General features: G+C 41.7%; 1 protein-coding gene across 1 annotated transcript in view; it reads left to right on the top strand.

Annotated features, from left to right (window-relative positions):
* Positions 1-10,863: 10,863 nt before the first annotated feature.
* The window catches only part of TXLNB (taxilin beta), a 36,579-nt gene continuing 26,613 nt past the window's right edge, over positions 10,864-20,829 (top strand). Inside the window, exons 1-3 of the mRNA XM_063151425.1 lie at positions 10,864-11,059; positions 15,958-16,374; positions 18,305-18,396. Of these exons, the coding sequence (XP_063007495.1) occupies positions 15,972-16,374; positions 18,305-18,396 (495 nt within the window). The 5' untranslated portion in view covers positions 10,864-11,059; positions 15,958-15,971. The remainder of the gene's footprint in view (positions 11,060-15,957; positions 16,375-18,304; positions 18,397-20,829) is intronic.

Here is a 20,829-nt window from a genome sequence, read left to right on the forward strand (position 1 = left end):
CTGCCTTTCTTATTGATTAAAGTATTTAAAAGAGCAGTCTTTTAATTTGATTTATTGTATACATTTTAACTGAATGAATCTAGTCAGAATGAGTAGTGATGGATGCTCGTGGAGCAGAGCCTTTACCTACTGCGAGAATTGCTTCTTGGCAATCCCACAATGCCTTCACAAAAATTAGATTAATACACACAGCAACTCTACTAGACTGATTCCTTTAGCCCAAAGCTCTTAGTCCAGGGGTCTTTTTGACATGGTTTTACACGTAAATATTGCAAGCAATTAAGTCCTTTATTAGAGGACTGTGTTGTTTTCCCCCAAGCTCTGTTACCAAGGTGTGTGTTTAAAGGGCGAGATTGGGTCCACAGGAATCAGTGAAGCGCAGCACTTCTAAATTCCAAAGCTGAGCTCTCAGTATTTTGGCCTGAGGAAGAAACAGAGACTACTTTTCTTCCTTGACTCTCTTTCAGATCTCTCCAGCTCTTACTGTACATAACAGCTTTGCCCTGAATGGCATTCTTATAACTGTGATTGTAGATAAGGCAAAGTTCAGGAGTTACAGGAGTTACATTCTATTCTCTCTCTCTTAGGGTTTTTTTTTGTATGTTTGTTTGGGGTTTCCTTGTTTTTGTGGGGGGCTTTTTGTTGTTTTTTGTTTGTTTGTTTTGGGTTTTTTGTGGGGTTTTTTTGTTTGTAGTTGATTTTGGTTTTAGGTTTTTATGCTTAGCTTTCAAAAGACAGTGGTCTTGAATTGTAAAGATTAACATGACTTAACTTTATTATTCACCTATGATTTTTTCTAGATACGCTTTATAACCAAAATCTAGATCAGTGATCTTTGGGTCCAGTTCTGACCTAGGCAACTGCTTGGTCAGTGAAGTCCAAGTCAAAAACCAAGGCCTGACTAATGGCTTATCCAGTATAGCCACAGCCTTGGGATCCTTTTTGGAGAGCAGGCAGTACTTTATGCCAAAACTACACAGCATATTCTTAGTCTAATGCAGCTACTTCAGCTCCCCCAAAGTCACCCCACCAGAATCAGTGGGCCTAAAAGTGCTCAGAGCACATTATTCATTTTAGGAGGACTATATGTTGCTTGGTCAGGTTATACCATAGTGGTGTAAATTAGTCTTGGGTCTTTTCAGTCCATCTTGAGAGTCTGGAGTGGTGTTGCTGGAGATACTGCTGGATCAATTAAAGTGTGGATTGAGCACAGCACTGCAGATGCAGACAGGAACCATCCTCTCTAACTCCAACACCTCATGTGACAGTGGTAATTTCAGGTTGGATTACATCAGAATTCACAATCACTGTGATGATTGAGAGTCTATCTGATATTCTCATTAACTTAATTCAAATATGGTGTCACATATTTGAGTATAACCTTAAAGTGTTTGGGTCAAGAATGGATTAGAGAATGTTCTGATCCATATTTTGCTCTGACATTAACTTACTGGGGTTTATTACTGTTAAAATCATTCTGATAAAGAACTGCTGTGACCTTATGACAGCAGTTTTTTAACTTATGACCTTTTTCCTCAGCCTAAAGTGAAAAAATCTTGAAAATGCCTTCTTTCTTAGTTTTGAGGGTTTTGTATCACCCTGGTAGCAGGTGGTCTTTAACTGCTGAGAAGAAAGGAAAGTAGATGGAAATGTGATTGACTAATATTTTCCTAAATTTTTTTTCTCCCTCACAAAAATGAGCATCTCCAAAGTGCTTGTCAGTGGCTTTGGTCAGCCTCTTTCATTGTGAGGAAATTGCATGTTGCTTTTTAAGGAAGCTTAACAACATTCATGAATCACTTTCGTGTATGTCACAGCTATGGGGTATAGAAACTTCTGGTTTTTGGTGGTTCTGCTAAAAAAGTAAAGACATAGGTGTATATAATATTTAACATCCAAACCAATACCCACTGCGAGTAAAGTATCCATTGTTATCAGGGAGATTTTGTACTTTCCTTTAGAAAGGCAAGTTGCCAGCTTAGGCCTGCTTGTGCCAAGAGTTACCAGATTCATGACTCCTCAGTGTTTGTTGCCTGAGGTGGGTGATCATGCTGAAATGCTGCATGACTTTCTTCTTCCACTTTGTTGATGAAAGTTATGTAGAAGATTGATGATCTCTGGGTATCCTTGACACCTGATGGTCTATGAAGGAACTGGGTCATGGAACAGGACTTAGAAATTGATAGAGCCTCACAAGGACCCAGCTAGTCAAACCTTAGTTGGTGACATAAAAGGAAAGAGAATACAGAGAAAACGAGACTCACAAGAATTGTATTTTCTCCTTGCTTGCTGTTGGCTGGCACACAGGATGTTTCTGAGGGCCTTAATGACTGGTGTGCCCTTCAAAAGCTTTTCCTCTTTGTAACTGGCAAATAATTGAGAAAGGACAGGACTAAAGACTGATTTTTTTTTTTTCCTATTTTGTGGTTGGTAAAACAGTCCACAGTCATATGAATTGTGACTGTCCTTCTTGCCTGCTCTGCTAGCTGATCTAGAGAGAAAAGATTATGGCACAGAAGCCAACACTGAGAAGCCTGGAGGTGCAACCAGACAGTAGGAGCCTGCTGCACCAAGAAAGCACAATCATATAACAGAATGGTGGCTCTGGTGATTTACTCACTGTCTATCTTACAAGACAGGGAAGACAGAGGAAAGATCAAATGATGGGGGGAAGGAAAACAAACCGAAAAAAGGTAATATTTATTAGTCATTAGAATAATGATATTAGAGTCCTGTGATTTTATTTGCATTCTCCTGTGTGGGTTGTCGCTGTCATAACCTCTGAAATTTCTCTGAGATCTCACAGATTTTTTTTTTTAATTTAATGAAAATCAAAATTACTCATTTCCCTGATCATGTGGACTACAGTTCCTTTGTACAGGAATAGATTTGATTGGTTAACATTTAGGCCCTGCAGTCCTATATTTACCTAACAGCCCTCCTTTGTTAAAAGCAATGTGGGTTTTAGACCATCTTTGCTCAAGCTGGCTGGGCTGGTCATATGAATTTTTCAACCTATGTGAACCCTTTGCAGAAAGTGAAGGCACATCAAGCACACAAAAACACAGAACATTTTTGTGAGGAGGACTTCCCTTTCACTCTAAGTATACAACTCTGGTCCTCCTGTATTAAGCAAGCATGCCACAATTAAAGTAGAAAAGAATCTGAGCACATCTTGTTCCCATCTGCATGACCTTGGGTAGGTCCTTATTTATTGTGCATTAACATGTAATGCTTTGTGTGTCAGTTTACCCTTTCAAATAATGAGTACAGTGTGCTTTTTGCAGTTCACTGCTGCTTGATCTTGAAGTTACTGAATAGGTTATATTACAATCTTGCATGCAAGCTACTACACAACTGGAAAACACTGGAAACCACAGAAGCAAACAGTAATTAGTGATATATCTTGCAATGCTATAGAAGCACGGACAATATTACAGATTGCCTGCTGATGAGTTTCCAAGCAAACTAGAATTGTTCTCTCTGATTCCAGGTGGGGGGCTAAATAGTTAATTTTCTTCCCTTAGTTCAGCAATTCCCCATACTCCAAATAGTTCGAGAGTCTCAAATTACATAACTGCTCTGAGGCTATTGAAAAGCAGTGAGATCTGACCCATCCTCTCCTTTAGCATGCTGTTAGAGGAAAAACAACTCTTTAAATTCATAGTAATAGAGTTTTGGAGACACATCTGAAGATACCTAAGGCTAAATATTATGTATGTATCTCTCTGTATACTCCTATTCAAGTCCAGGATCTAAATTAGAGACCAAATTGCCTTTCCCAATAAATATGACTTGCATAGGCTTTTTATGTACACAGAATGAAGATTTACTATATTCTAACAAGTTGGGGACATTGGTGCCGCCTCCTGTATTTGTCTTTCAGCTTAGTAAAATACGAAGCTCACTCTCACTGCTCTTTTCTTTATTCATCCTTTCATCTCTTGGGTTCTCTTTTCTTCTGTATTAATTAGGTCCCACAAATGTTATGATTAATAAGGTGCTTCTGCATAGCTAGAAAACCCTTATAAAAAATCCAGTTGACACCATTTCACAGTTCTGGTCTGCCAGTGCCAATATACCTCTTGCATCCTTTTGCATTCTCCATGTAGTGATTCTCCTTCCATGCATGCCCTAAAATAGGTCATTGGTGTTTACATCAGCAGCAGTTTTAGCCATCACAGGCTTGTGCTGCCAGTTCTGCTGATCACAGGATCATTCCTTCTGAACTAACAGTCCATTGTCCACCCTGTCATTATCCTATAAAATAAGATCCTTATTAGGACTTATTTCACCATCAGTGTCTCTTAATTTTCCCACTTCTTTCTACAGATCTTTATCTTTCACTACAAATGTTCCCTGATTTCCAAGCATCATTTATCTCAATCTGTCATTTTCATTGTGTCAGGCCCTAATCTTTCCTCCGGTATTCCTAGACAGGCTAGTCATAACCTCAGTGTTGTTCAGCCCCCTGCCCCTCTCAGCTTCCTTATGATTATCAGCAGAATTTGGACTTTTCCAGAGAAAGATGCTTGGCTCCAATTATGAGATGCTTTCCTGGCCATATATAGCTCATACAGCTGAGAGATTCAAGCCTTCAATTTCTAATTTGCTTTATTCTCTCTGCTGCTCACAAGCAGGTGCTGTTTGGGAAATCAGTGAGAGCTCCACACATGAAGCAGCTGCAGGACTGAGCCTTTAATGAGTCTTTCCCATTTCTGATTTTTATAAGCCAGTTCTAGCAGCAATCTAAAATAAACTATACATATTGATAATGAAACTGATGCAAGTGAACATTACTAGCAAATGGGAGGATTTAGAAAAGGGAGGAAAAGACAAAGACAAGTACCTTTTACAAAATAATTGTCTACATTTTCATGCCGTAATAATAATTTCTTCTCTATAACTCACCTTTGACCGACATACCACTGGCATTTAAAAGACTTCCCAATTACATTTGATATGTGATTTACAGCATGATCACATCTGAATTGGGCCCAGAGATTTCCCCTGGCAGGCTCAGAAAATGTCTGGGGTTGATGGTTGACTTGGCCCAACTCTGTTCCCATTGTGTCTTGATAGAAGATGATTTTAAGCTGGAGGAGTATAATTTAAAAATGAAATTACATGACAAAAATAGATTGTTTCAGGATTCAGTACCTTTTTTGAAGTTTCATGCTAGATTTGTGCTCACTTATAATGGTGTAAATCAGCAGTAACTTCACTGCAGTACCAGAATAAGAGCAGTATTAGCTGTTTCACTAGAAACAGCTAATACTGCTGTTTCCTTTCCCAATAAATTTCCTTTATATATGGAGAAGAGTTATTTTCAAACTGCTAATATGCATTCAGGTGTGACTGCATGCCTCACCTGAGTGTTTTCTTTACCTTTTGTGTGATTTTTCAAGTGGAGCTATTCTTGACTCTGCCAAATTCTCCAAGTAGCACATAGCATAATGTATGTATGTAGAGTCTGTCTCCTGGGCAAGCTGAAGCGGTGGAAATTGCCTGGAGAAAATTGAAACCCTGATAATTGATTTTGCTAGCTCTTAAAGTTTCAAAAGACTTGAATCTTTCCAAGAATAAATCAAAAACTGTTCAGTAGCAGACCATGGGTATTCCCTCCAGATTCTTAGAGTGGTTTCCTTGCTACACTGCAGAAATTATATTCTTACTGATGTAGATTAAGAATTAAATTATTTGCTTAAAATAGTTAAGTCTGTTGCCTGTTGGGGTTTTCTGTGTCAGCTAATTTGGCTGCATTATTAAGTGCCATTGGTAGTCAGGATCTTTAAGCTCTGGAAGAAAAAAACATGGCAAACATTAGGTATATGACAAACTCTTCAGGCCATAAAATCTTATTAGAAGGCAAATCCCAACCTTCCAACCTTTTTGAGATTGATGTGGAGCTAGGAAATCTGTAGAAAATTGATACAGTGTGGAATGCAAATATATTATTCCCCCTCCCCTCCTTTTTTTCGTATTAACAGAGGACTAAACAGGAGAGAAATTATTCCCAAGAGACCACTATAGAAAATGCCCTATTGGTCCTGGTGTTCACAACGTTTCTATGCAAGTAAATTAAACCCAGTGGAGATTGGTCTTGGCAAACTTTTTATTGGAAAATCATAGAACTCTCCCTATACTGGTTTAGTTGTCGGTGCCAATGGCAGAAAAGACTGCCAGACTGAGCAGCCTTCTGACTTTTAGACCATTCTTCACATGTCACTGTGCTTCTGTGTCTCAAGAGCCATTATGAGAGCTCTTTCTAAATTCAAATTATATGTTTTATGTTTATAGGCATTTCTAAATTTTTCATCAACACTATACTTTCATTATGTATTTTACATACCTGCTTGTTACTGTATATTATCATGTTATAAGTATATTAAATTATTATGTTATGACAAAAGTATATTATGGTCATATTTAAACAGAACAGATCATTGTTATTTCATAGAATCACAGAATCATAGAATCATAGAATGGTTTAGGTTGGAAGGGACCATCTAGTTCCAACCTCCCTGGCACAGGCAGGGACTCCTTCCACTAGACTAGGTTGCTGGAAACCCCATCCAGACTGGCCTTGAACACTTCCAGGAATGGGGCATTTACAGCTTCTCTGGGCAACCTGTTCCAATGCCTCACCAACCTCACAGTAAAGAATTTCTTCCTCATATCTTATCTAGATCTACCATCTCTCAGTTTGAAGTAATTGCCCCTTATCCTGTCATTATCTGTCCATGTAAAAAGTCGCTCTTTCTCATTTATAAGCTCCCTGTAAGTACTGGAAGGTTGCTATAAGGTTTCCCCAGATCTTCCCTTCTCCAAGCTCAACAACCCCAATTCTCTTAATATTTTTTCATATGAGAGGTCCTCCTACTTTTTGTGGCCCTGCTCTGGACTTGCTCCAACAGGTCCACACCTTTTTTGTGCTGAGCTGGGGAGGTGAGGTCTAACAAGGGCAGAATAGAGAAGAATCACCTTCCTTGACCTGCTGGCCATGCTGCTTTTGATGCAGCCCAGGATGTGTTTGGCCTTCTAATGATGTTTATAAAATAACTGACTGAAATAGTGGTATTACAGCAAGTGGTTCTGTCACTGCACACTATAATTTGAAAAACCTGTATCTGTCAAAAAATAAACCAAAAACTGTTCAGGAGGAAAGCCATGAAAAACTCATTCAAATTCTTAGAGAAGTTCCTGCACAAGAATAAAAAATGATACTCTCACCAATACAGAACTGGCACTGAAGTAGCAGACCATGGCAGTCCACTGACGTCTGCATCCCTGTGTGCGACAGGACTGTAAATGCTAGTCTCCAAATTTCCTTCTGCTGCTGGCTAGGGTCATGGAGAAGAGCAGCTAGAAGTTGCAGAGGGGTGCAGACAGCCCTTTCCTGCCAGTGCAGAAGGCAGGAGAACCTCTGCAGCCTCTTTGCCTTCTGTCAAAAGACTGGCCTGCAGGACAAAACAGTCTCTATGGCTTCCAGGGGATATTAGGGCTTCTGCAGAAACTAAGTGTTTGTGTAGGTGGTAGAACAACTAAGGCTTGCCATTGCTTGTGGTGAAAAATAAACCCTCAAAACTTTTTCAAGTAGTTTTATCCAACACAGTACTGCCTTCATTGTTGGCATTTTTTAAAGCCTTTGAGTATTTGAGAGAGAGACTCTAAACAGGAACCATCAGTCTTTCACCTAAACTATCCCACGGAACACAGAAGGAACACACAAAACTCTCAAAAGCAATATTAGCACTGGAGGGAGTGAGGAGAGGAGGGAGCAGGTGAGAGGTGAATGTTGAAGCTGTGGAAAATGGCCTAGACAAAGAAGGAAAAAGGTATTCAGAGGTAGATAGGAAGGAAACCCAAAAGCTTCAATAACATTGACTTAATGATGAACTTGTCCTTCCATTTGGTAAGGCTGAACACGTTCTCTATTATATAGAGCAAATGACCAATACAGGTGGAAGTTTTTTCCTCCCCTGGGAAGTCTATCCTTCAATAGATTTATGCTGCTGATGATTATGTTTAATCCAGAAATAGACAGTTTGTTTATGATATTCCCCATGACCCCCGTGGAAATGCCACTGTGCAACAAAAATCACCATTGATATGCAATCCAGCTCATAGCTGAACACATCTGTAAAATAAACTCAGTTTTGTTCCTGCAAATTCTCAAGGAGTCATCTAGCTTTAATGTGAGGAAGGTACATTTCTCCTCTTTCTCATGTATTAGGGAATGATTTCTTTCTCTTCCCCAAAACAGGGACATGAAATGCCTAAAACATTGCAAAAGCTGAGACCTCACACACTGTGCAGACTCCACAGAAAGCACTTTCAGTCCACTCTCTCCTGAGCTTGTCAGATGTAACCATCCTAGCATGCAGAATCCAAGTGCCAGTCAGTTGGTTGTCCTCAGCATGTAAATTGCCTGCATGGCAGTTTCAACACACTCCTCTAATTTTTTCTCTCTGAGTTTTCCTTTCCATTTCCAAGACAGTTATTTCAGTTCACAACCCAGAATCCAGCAGATCCCTTTTAATCTTCTGAAGCTACACCCACATACTCCCCACAAACTAAGTAATACTGATTTTATCTGTGTTTTTCTATTTCCTGACTCTACCACAAACTGCTTTATTTACTTGCATATTTAGGAACAACTCAGAATGTGTGGCTTTGTACTACTTGTAGCTGACTTTTATAATGATGGCCCCAACTAATTTCCCGTTATCAGTGCACTCTGATGTCTCAGGGACATGACCAAGTCCCCAGTGCCCAGTGAATCCCATAATTTCATTTGACCCATGATAAGGGCTCCCATACATGCTGTGAGGCTGTTGCAAAGAAGAGCTGACACTCGTTTTTGTCATAGCTTTAACCCCAGTGAAAGAGAGCAAAGCTGAACCTGTCTTGCCTTGTGTTTGCCAAGGAGTGAAACTATGCCAGAGTGAGTTTCTACAACTCAGCTGTTGCTTAGCTCCTTGGTACTCAGTTGTGCATTTTGATCTCAGAGCTGATTTTATTTCAAAAGAAAAATGAACAGGGACTGGAACAGGAAAATTCTTCAGTCAAATCAGCAGGAGCGCAAAGAGTCCATACAAACATTCTTATTTTCACTGGTATTCTGATCTCTCACACTGCCCTGTCACAAACATCCCCAGAGTTTTATCTTCTCTCAAAATATATCCAGCCAGTTTCCAACCCTCTCCAAAATATTTTCTACAGAAGCCCTTGACCTTGCAAGCTCATGCCTTTTCTTTGCCCCTAAATCAGTGACTTCCTCAGGAATTCTACCAAGCCACCACCAGTGTCTGCAGAAAATTGGAAGAACTGATTTTCCCTGAAGCCATAACACCCGTGCATACCCAGATTGTAGGAGCTGCCTTTTCAAAGTAGAGAAATAAGACTAATGAGAAACCACCTCAAACATGAACTTTTTGCCCCACCATCTCCACAAACATAGCAAGACTTTAGTCCTCTCCAGTAAAAGTCTGAGATGCTGCTAACATACAGACTATTTCTGAGCTGGTAGTTCTTGATATTGAGCTGCCCCGTACTGCTTTCTCTGACATCCCCTGTAAATCAGGCACAAAGCATTTCTGGCTCTTCTGTTGCCATGGATCAGTCTGAAGCTTACTCCAAATCATTATAGTTTTGCCACCCTTTGTTCTGAGCCTCTTTGTTTTTAAGTGGAGACCAAGTCCCATTTCTCTTCTCACAGCCCAGGCTGCCACTTCAGTACCAGCCTATCATTTCTCCATTGTTAATGCATATCTGTGCATTAAACTGACCTACATCTCCTTCTAGGAAGTGGGTAGCAGATGGTGCTTAGGTGATATGGCATCTCAAGATGGTGTTTGAGTGGCTTGTGGGTCACAGAAGTGGGGAATGCTGGTTGCTGCATAAGCAGCATGCAGCTGAGTTCCCTGGTGAGCATTCTGCTTGCTTGTATCAACAACTTTGGGCCAACGTGATCCAGCACAGTCACATGCAGAAAGTGGGTCAGGCAGGTTATCTTGGCTACAATATTTGTTTGGGAGCTGCTGGGACTGGGGGCAGCTACACCACTAACCTCTTTTAGCATCGCTGCCTTAATGGAAAAGTTGATCAATTCAACAGAGGAGCACCATGGTGGCTGGCACTGGAGCACTTGTCCTGTCAAGAGAGGTTGGATGTTCAGCCTGGAAAAGGGACAGCTTTGGAGGAGATTATCAAGAAGATAGAGACAATCTTTATAGGAGTGTATAGCAGGAAGACAAGAGGTAACAGGCACAAGCCAGAACAAGGGAAGTTAAGGCTAGGTAGAAAGAGAAACTTTTTCAGTGCCATGACAGTCAAGCCAGATAACAGGCTTCCCAGGGAGGTCATGCAGTCTCCATCCACAGAGGTTTTAAAGAGCAATTTAAAACCCTGAGAAACCTAGTCTGAGATCACAGCTGAACTTCCTTCAAGCAAGAGCTTAAACTAAAGACGTCCTGTGGTTTCTTCCAGACAGTGAGTGTATGATTAAGAATCAGTCTGTTTTTTTTTTTAAATGCCCAAATCCCAGGCTGCAAAGGGCAGTCACAGCTGGGAGTTCACATTATGGAAATCTATCCCAGTCTTTGTGGTAGACACAGAAAAATTCAACCAAGTTCGACCAATCCATTGTCAATACAAATTTCACACAGCACAACGCCTCAAGTCATTGAGGGGTTAAGACTTAAATTTGAAGGGTAGCAGCTGTGTAAGTATCCTTCCTTTCTTTTTGGGCCCTCTTTCTGAGGGCCCAAGTCTCTAATCTCTCGTGCTATCTCTGTCAGAGCAGGGAATAGCCAACATAGCTGGCTCGTGCTGCCAGCCAGCAGGCAGCTTCCCCTGCACCTATCAGAGACAGTCCCTGCACAGTGCGCACTCAGCCCCTGCACTGTTTGCTCCTCCTGTGTCACTCTGTCCTTCCCGCCTCACTCCGTCTTCCTCTCTTTCCTCAGTGCCAGGAGTACAGAACCTGTTGCTGGAGTGCCCTTGTCTGAGTTTCTGCCTGGCTTTTTTCCTCTGCTCAGATCTTCTCTTTGCTGCGGTAAGTCTGATGAACAGCTTCCTTGCTGTCACTGCTTGGTGACATGGCACAAGGGCTTTAATGCAAGTACTTCCCTTTGGGAGCGTCAACCTGCATTTTCTAGGAACAGCCCTAGGAAAGTCTGGGCACCCTGTGACATCTGAGGAAAACAGGGGGGTATCCAAGGCTGCTAGTTAAAGAAGAAGTAAGAAATTCTTGTCTCAAGAGTGATCGGAGAAATTACTTTGGTGGCGCCTGTATTGAATTGAGATTGGGGGCCATGAGTGGTTGGCTACAACAGTGGTCAAGGTTCAGGTGCCATGTGAAAGGTGAGGCAGGAGGCTTCAGAAAGCCTCCAAGTCTGGTTCTGAGCCTGTATGGAAAACTGCCACAAAACCTCCAAACTTTTGTTCAGTTTTGTACTAGGAAATGGCACGTAAACCATAAAGCTATTCAAATGCAGTGGGTAGCTGATACAGCTGGTTTTATCTCTGCTTTCTAAAGTAACACATAGGGCACTGTCTATCTAGACTGTAAAAAGGTACTTGTATTTTTCTGGAGGGTGATCAGAGCTACAGTAGCAGGGGCAATTCCAGAGTTTAATGTTTGCTGCTTTGAGGTGTCACTGCAGATCAATCTGGTGTTATATAAAGATAAAAAATCATCATTTCATGTGTTTGCTGCTGCAAATATACGTAAAGCTTTGTTTTAGAGAAATGTGTGTGTATGTGAACTTTGAGCATAAAATGCTAAATACCATCACCTATTTTAGAAGAGCTTAAAATAGCTCCTGGCTGCAGAGCAGGTGCCATGTGTCCTTCTGCTGAATATAGGGGGATGCAAAAGCTAAATATAGACCAGTCTGTAAACCCTCTAGAAGTTAAAGCTGCAAGGAAATCAGGAAGCAAATCCCATAAGAAGGAAGGGGAAGCACACTGTTTATAAAAGATAAACAAAACTTTGTGACAGTCTTCAAGGCAGCCTGTAAGACAAGCTAAGAAGAAGATGCTTAATTTGTGTTTTGGTCATGCCAGGAGGGTGCCTGGGCAGCAATGCCAGCTCCCAGCAGTGAGAGGTGGGCTGGCACACCCCAGCACAGGAGCAGTTTTCCCAGCAGCAGTGGGATGGCTATTTCAGCTCTGCTAAGTCAGTCATTGGGCCTTGCCTACTGACCTTTTACTTTGGAAATACAAAGCACAGTGAAGGCAAATTGTGCTGTAAATGTGAAATATTGAGGGATATAATTGCAGACAAACAAACTGAGCATGTAACCAGACTGATATGAGGCATGCATCTCTTGCTGTTGCCTCTGGATGCAGCTGTGGCTAGGCTGTGTGCTCAGCTATGCTGAAAGCTCCATTTCTGTCCTGAGTCTTCCCAAGTTCTTAACAGATGAAGGAGAAGGGAGAAGAGTCTTCCTCACAGTGGGGAGGCAGCAGCACCCTCTGGCTCTTGGGGGTGTTCCCCACTGAAGGAGAGGAGAACCACAATGACTATTTGTAGGCAGCAACCACAAGTGTCAAGTTTCCATCCAAAACACCAGAGCCAAGAAAGGTGCTGATCTCACAGCTGTGGAACAGGTCCAGGATTTGGGAATGCAGGAGAAAAAGAGTAAACAAGATGCAATGCTCAGACTCAGTCAGAGTAGCCAGTCCTCCCCCTTTCCATAAAACAAGATAAGGCTGTGTTGGAAATTCAGTGCCTGGAGGCAACAGTAATGCTAGTAGGAGTTGCAAAACTGAAAAAGTGGCCAGTATAAAATTGGGCAAGTCTGAAAAACCAAGGAATTCCTCTTCTGGACTCTGTCACCTAATTTTTAGGCATTACTGTGTTTAAGATAGAGTATAATGTAAACACTTTGGGTCTTGCTGAAATTGGCACCAAAAGTCTTTTATGGCCTGATAAGGGAGAATTCCTTGTGTACATCAAGGTTAAGCAGGCTGGGGTACAAGGGAGAACTGGGGCCAACTGCAGTAAAAACTCCCAGCATCAAAGGCTGTAAGTAGGCAACTCCCAGATGCTGTGACTCCCTCAACATAAACTGCAGCACTGTGGAAGCTGTTGTGCAAAACAAGGTACAGAAGTCTTCACAGGCATTGTGTTTGTGCTGGAAAGCAGTTATCAGACCTCTGGTTTAGTCTGAGGAAGAACAAAATGAAACATTAGGATATTTATTGTGTGTGTAAATGCAACTGCTGGTACGACCCAGTGGGTGGGCACCTTTGGGTTAGAAGTTCATTGCTGTGTATTTCTGGGGTTCCTGCCTGCTCACCGTTCTGGGGTGGCGGATGGAAACTCAGCAGTTGTGAATTGCCATGGTTTCAGACTGATTATAGCTAATCCCTTTCTAGCCAGGAATGTATGTTAGGGAAGATTTCCTGCAAGGCCAGCTTGTAAGCATCTTGTGTCCTTGATTCTAATAATCCAGTTTCTGTTTCATTCACCCATGTTTTTCTATTGTTACTGAGACACATCATGGACAGATCAATTGCCACAGTGTATTTAAAGCCTACAGTATTTGGAGACATGCTTTGTGATTCACATTAGAGGAAACCTTTAGCCAGAGAGTGCTACAACATGAGTGATGAAGTTGGGAGGCAGCCAAGGGGAGAGTCGGAGTACAGAGAGAACATCGGCTTGAGCCTTCGTACAAAGAGGGAGAGATAGAAAAGAAATTAATATTTGGAAATGGAGCATTTTGCAGTCCTGCTCTCCCTCTGTGATGAACATATAACAAAAATAGCTGTTTTGAAATGGGATATATAAATATAACAAATATAATAAAACTTTCTGAGTTTTATTCTGCCTAAACAAGAGCTGGTAGTCCTGGACTTTCTAGCTGATTGATTGCCAACTGCCAATTAGCTCAAATTAATGATTGCAACAGTAAACACTAGCCTGAACATGTCAGAGATAAACACATATTTTGTGGAGTGTCTAGTTTAGCCTTTACAACACTCTTACTGACCTTGAATTAGTTGGCAGTCAATTAACTCTAGTTTAAAAAGATCACAAACAGGAGGCTAACATTTGTGCTATCTGGAATTATTTACTTAAATTGCGCATATAGGGTCTAATTTTTCAACGTCAATTAAACTCGATATGACATCAAATCAGATCACTATAATTTTACAGTAATTTTGCACTGATATAGTGACTATGGCACAAGGAGTGAGGAAAGAATGGGACATGACTGTGTGACAGATTTGTGAGACCAGGTCCAGATGCATTCCTAAACCAATTCTGCTGGCAAGTTGTATCTATGGGTGCACTGCAGGGGCATGGATTTACAGCTAACAGCTTTCAAGCACTTCCTGAGCCCACTCAAAGCTTTCAATTATTTGCTTGAGAGATGATAACTCATTTGACTATCTTATCTGCAAGCCTGGTCATATAGCTAGAAAATCAAATCTTCAGAAATGTTGCCTTAGTGATGGCCATCACTGCACTTCCAAACATCACTTTGACTGGGGAGAATTTAAGAACACTGAGTCATTTATTACAGTAAACGACATCTCTCTTATCATATAATACCTTTGGTCATGTTATTTACAGTTTTGAAAGCTGTAGAAATTTAGACACTATAGAAAACATATGTTGCAGCCTGTTTGAGCAGGGAATAAAATGATTTCCAGTTAGCTCCATGTTTTCAAAATCTATTAAAAATAAGAAAGCAATCACTTCACATGCTGGAAAGAACCAACCAAGTAAGTTTCTTCCCCTCTTCCCCACTGCCACCATTATAAATTATATTATTAAGGAGAGGAACAACAATCAGTCTGGAAAAGAGAGAGAAGGAGTCGTGGCTGGAAAGAGTACAAGAGTCTGCAGTCAAGCAGTAGTGGGGGCTAGTTGCAGGTCAAGGTGCAGCTGTGCATTACTTCATGAGGGCAATGCAGAGGTGCCTCTGCATTACTTCATGAGGGCAATGCAGAGGTGCCAGCAGCCTCTCCCTCTAAGGGGAAGGGCCTTCACTACTCTGAGTTTTCCTGGTGCCCAGCATGCTCTTGCTGACAACTTCATTACCAGGTCCTGGGTAAGCCAGAGCAGGAGCACAGCTATGTTGGGGGCTCTGTATTTGCAAACTGGCTGCGTGCAGCTGCTCAAATACCTGAGAAAACAAAAGATTCCCTTTGCAAACTGGGAACAAATTAGCTGAAATTCACTCCACAAAAGACCATGGACTATCCAGCTGTGTTATGTGTGGTTGGGTTTATTTCATTGTGATTTATTCTGCAGTCAAAGAAGCTGTCAGCAGCATGCAGCAAGTACAAGAGAAGGGTGGTTTATAGCTGCTAATCTTATTCTTTGCTGTTATTGTGATGGTACCAAACCACGTCTCTTGTAGATCAAGCACCATGTTGGGCTTTCCAAGGGCACAATGCAATTTTCAGTTGCACTGAAAATATAAATAGTAAAACATTAAAAATATTAAAATATTTTTTGTGATTATTGACTCAAGATGTGTCAACAGGAGAGAAACAGGAAATGAAACTAATGCAGCTCTGAAGTGAAGCTGCCTATATCGGAACCAGTGTTGCAAGTAAACAAATCAAGAAAAGTAAACATGTGGCAAATATTTTATTCAAGGAGGAAAATGGTATAAGTGACTGGGGTGTCATTTCATGTGTCATTGCTGGCAGTGGGAATAAGAGGTTTTCATTTTTAAGTGTTAGATTTGGGTAGGCTTTTCTCTTGGAAAGTATATGATTTGCCTTTTTCCTTGCAGGCAAATTACCTTGGTTATTTATCTAAGTGTGACATATTTGTCAAGCCAGAACCAATGGATAAGCTGCCATCCCAAATTTCACACTAAATCACTCACACGCTGGCCAAGCTTTGAGAACAGCTTGATGGCTAATTCTTTGTATGGCTGGTTCTATGCCTTTAAATTAACCCTCCATTTGTTTTTCTGTCAGGTGCTGCACTAAGCATGGAGAGAGACCAGTCTTCCACCTCACCTGGGCAGGACATCCAGGGGCAGAGCGGGGACAGACCTGCCCCTGGCCTGCCATCCCCTGCTCCAGCCCCCATGGAGCAGCCAGGCAGCTGGCCCCAAGCAGCCGTGTGTGACATCTCGGAGGAGCTGAGCCGGCAGCTGGAGGACATCATCAAAACCTACGGGTCTGCCACCAGCCTGATGGAGAAGGAAAGCGCTGCTGCAGGAACAGACAGGCCTGAGAAGGGAGAGCCAGGCAGCTTGGAGGATGCAGAGTATGAAGATGGAAATGAAGAGAGTGAGAAAGAGAAGCTGGCTCCTGGGGATGCCTCCAAAGCAAAGGAGCCCAGCGGCAACAAGGAGCAGAAGCTGGAGAAGAAAATCCTGAAGGGACTAGGTAGGTATTTACATACTCACACAGCCCTTCTGCAAACACAAGTGAGAACTCCCTGGTCCTTGCTCTTTACCATGTTAAGTTTCTGGTATGGATGATAGGGGCCTCCAGCTACCACTGAAAATTATAGTGATCATTACAATTTTTCTGTAACTGATAATTACTTTTGGCACTACCCAACATGTAGGCTATATCAGATATTAGTTCTTTAAAGAAAAGAGTTGTATCACACAGTACTGATGTACTTCTGAGCCACCCACATTGGTTAGCCAGAGCTGTCAGTCCAATGACACACTGCACAAAGTCACTTAGAAGAAGGAAAACCTAGCCTCTCATCTGTACCTTGGTGCATGTTTTCTGCTCCTGTCTGCTCAGATATGGCTACTCACTGGTCACAACAGGAATAATGGTGCTACTGTGTGGCATGGGGACCTGCAGAATAAATTTACTGTCATGCCCAGGTTATTTTTCATTTAATAAACCCCTTGACTAATCATATAATATAGATGAAATAAGCCAATACATTTGTTCTCTAACACGTCAGCCCTGGCAGAGCTGTCAGCTGAGCTAGAAAGAAGTCTTAGCAAGTTTTTGAATACATGTACTTTCTGCTGGGCAGCCACTAGAGAGCAATGTAGTTACATTCTAATCTAATATAGATGTAAATTATTTCCCTTCCTACATTTAATTCCAGCCAGTCTTCGACCCTCCCCTTTGCATGAGAATCCAAACCCAAATGCAGACTAAGCCTGTAAATTAATCACCATAGACATTCTCACAGACAAGGAACTAAGCATAGGACACAGCATGGATTTTTTCCCTCAGAAATTCTTTGAATGTCCAGAAGAAAATTCCTCAGTTTCTACTGCCTTGGCTTTGGTGCTGTTACTGTACTTCATCAAGCTCTGTGAAAACCCTACCAACACACAATGCTCCATCTGCCCTTGTGACAGTTCACACCAGGATTTGATTTTAGCTCCACTTATTTATGCTGATGCTGTAGAGAGAATTTAGTGTGAAATAAAGGATTTTCTCCAGAGACAGTACTCCTGGCCTGCACTAGAACTGAAAATGTAGAAAATGTCCAGCCCAAAGCAGAAAGCAGATTTTGTCTAACAGTCTCAGGAAGGAGGAGCATTTGGAAAAGCATGTCCAAGCCCCTGGGACCACAGGAAACCTTATCTCCAGGGATGTCAGAGACACTTTGTATTTCATGGACAGCAGTGTTCAAGTCCCAGCTCATACCTGGGGCTGAAATGAAAACCAAGAGGTGTCAGAGGGGCAGCAATACCTGAATGGCTGTGCAGTGATTTGGCTTTGCATGCCCAGGGAGTTATTAGACTCCCTCTGGAATACAAACTTTCTCCACCAAGTCAGTGAAGTGATTTACACAAGTGTCACATAGCCCAGACCTGGCTGGCAGCACCTACCACCCTCTGATTGTTTACTGCCACAACATAGTCTCTATATCTGACTTAATATTCTTGATGTCTTGTGTGGGTCTATCAGCAAAGGAGCTGAATACACCAGACTTGATCCATTTTCACTTACAAAGAGAGCTGTTCCTGAGCCTCTGGGGTCCAGGCCCTTTCTGTCCTATTTCAGTCAAACGTGCCACGTGTCTGACCTAATCATCTTGCAAAGACATTGAATGGAAATAGGATTACACAGGACAAAAGCATCTCACAGACAATGTTATTGTTAGAAAAAAGCCCATTACTGAGGTGTGAAATGGAGGAAATTCCTAGCATGTTTGTTCTCATGGGGCAAAGAAAAACTCAGAAATTTACAGTAAAATTGTTCCTTTCCTTCCAAAATGCCTCATTTCAGCCTGTGTTCTTACAGGCCCAACCAATTTCAAACAGCCAATTTCATAACAGGACATCAACTACAAAATATATAGCATCAAATCTCTGCTTCCTCTTTTTCTAAGGAAAAGAAGCCACCCTACTGATGCAAAGTTTGAATAAGCTGAGTACTCCAGAAGAGAAGCTGGACCTGTTGTTTAAGAAGTATGCTGAGCTGGTGAGTACAGTGTTGGCTCTTTTCTGTACAAACTGCCTACACAAGAAGGTATAAAAAATACATGACATGCAGCATGGTCAAACCTCACATACCAGCAGTGTCTGTACTCATAAATGAGTCCCAATACAGTTGTCATAGTCACATAATTATGGGTAAAAAAAGAGAAAAAAAGTAAAAAGTGAGGAAAACAAGATTTGGGACAGAAAGTTGATGAGGCAGAATATTTGTACTTAAAAGCAAGTCTACCAAACTGACCCACACTGGAGACTGGTGTCTAGGCTCCTGCCTTCACCTCCTGCAAGGAGTTTTGCATGTTTCTGTCCCAGGTATTGCTTTAAATTATGCATTGGTGATTTCATCCAAATGAAAATAATACAGGATTTAGAATAAAGCTTCCTGTATTAGGAAGCAGACAATAGACAACTGAGACTAATTGTAAGAGAAGCCAAAGCACAATGAAATGAAGAGTCAAAGCCCCTGCCACCATAATGTCACTCCTGTAACAGTGCCACCTACCTGACTGTTCTTTCCACACTTAAGATGGGTTATTTTCAGATGAAGGGATATTTTCCTTTGTAGTCAAAGGACTGCATGACCATAAGCTGTGGAAATCTTACAAATGACAAGGCTGCAGCATTTTACACTTTGTGGAGTGCTGAAAAACGTGTGAAGCAGAACACTGACTTTTTAATTGATTTTATGCACAGATGTGTCCATGTCTCATAATAATGTGAAGTGAAATTTAGCTTTCCATTTTTCATGTAAAATCCTCTGATTTCATAAATTGGGTTCAGGCTGTTTATAGCCTATCTCATGCTTAAAGGGACTTCATGCTCTCAGATTAGCTGAAATAGGTCTTCTTCCTCTACAAAGTACTCTCCACCGCATTCAAATGGCATTGCAGCACTGTGTAAAACAGGGGCTGGATTGCCAGTGGCCCATTCAGGAGAAAGGTGCTAAAACAAAAGTACTGAACACTTGTTTCTGACATACTGTGCAATGTCACTGAAATAAATCATTCCTTAAATACAACAAAAACCTTGTTGGAGACAGGCTCACCCTGCTCACTTGAAGTGGCTGAGGGGCATGTGGTGATTAATGGCTTGTCAGCAGTTGGCTGTAGCTGTGACCGCTCTCCCTGCTCCCTCTTGTCCATCCCCATCACACACTTGGGATCATGTCTTGCTTTTGCTGAGCTGTTTTCCAGCCAGATCAGCTCCCTGGTCTGGTGGGCCATGTGGTGACACAAGCACTTGTTGCAGCACAGCTCAGGGGAAGGTGTAGCCATGTGATAGATGGAGCTGGCTGCTTGGCAGTGCTTCCCTCGCTTCAAATAGCTGGAGAGGCCGCCCAGCAATGTTATGTCCCTGCCAGCCCATGCCCTGGCACAGTCTGTACAACTGTGGGCACACTGCAGGCCGGAGCATGGGCTGGAGAAGGTAGAAGCCATGCCAGAGGGGATGGGGAAGCAGGACAGGCATTTGGGCACAAGCTCTGCCTCTACTCACCAACAGAGAACATCTCATTCACTAAATCCGGTGTGTTGGGTTAGCAAAGCAGACTGTGGTTTACAACAACTTTAGCTTACAAACAACTGTCACAGAATTGTTTATAACTGGATTATTTTCAGAGGTCCTGCGATTCTCACAAGTGCTGGGTGCAAGAACAATATGCTAAAAAATAAATACAAGCTCAGACATTGTCTGCAGTGGGATCAAGATAAAACTTCTCTTTCCTAAATTGACTGTTTCTCTAGGACAGCTTTCAAAAGTCAAAATTGCTTATATTTGCAGTTAATTTTAGCTTCTACTTCATTAATTATTCATTAAAAATTATAATTGGGGACCATTTTGGCATTCCTATTTACCAGTGAATTGCCTTTTTCATTGCAAAAGTAACATCATGTCTTAGCTATTCCTGAGAACTTTGAGATATAAGTTTCTAGTGCAAGTAACATTAATGGGGGAAAAAAGAAAAAAAAACATGGAAGACTTCTCATGTCAAGATTAATAACAACTTTATTCTGAGACCCCTAACTCAAGCACAGTTTGAGTGAATTGTGAAATTTGGATAAATCAGTATCCACTGAGCACAGGGTGTGCATGCCAAACGTGAAGCAAAAAGAACACTTTTTTGTGTTTTTCAGCAGAAAAGGGATGTTGTCATCTTATTGCAAAGCTCCCATACCTTCTCGCACACAGCTCCTCACAGCACTGACTCCTTCTTCACAGCACAACCAACAAACTCCAACTCTTTTCACAGCACAGCCAACAAACTACAGCTCCCTTCTCACCCAGCTAACCCACTCTGCTGTAGCACTCTCCTCATTGGACACAGCTGTGTCCTGTTAAGGGCAGGCCTGTTCCTAATCTCTGGTGATTAGTACAGCTGCAACTCCTCGGGGGTGAGATACCTTCTGCACTATCTTTATTT

The sequence above is a fragment of the Melospiza melodia genome, chromosome 3 (genome assembly GCF_035770615.1).
Source record: "Melospiza melodia melodia isolate bMelMel2 chromosome 3, bMelMel2.pri, whole genome shotgun sequence".
NCBI lineage: Eukaryota > Metazoa > Chordata > Aves > Passeriformes > Passerellidae > Melospiza > Melospiza melodia.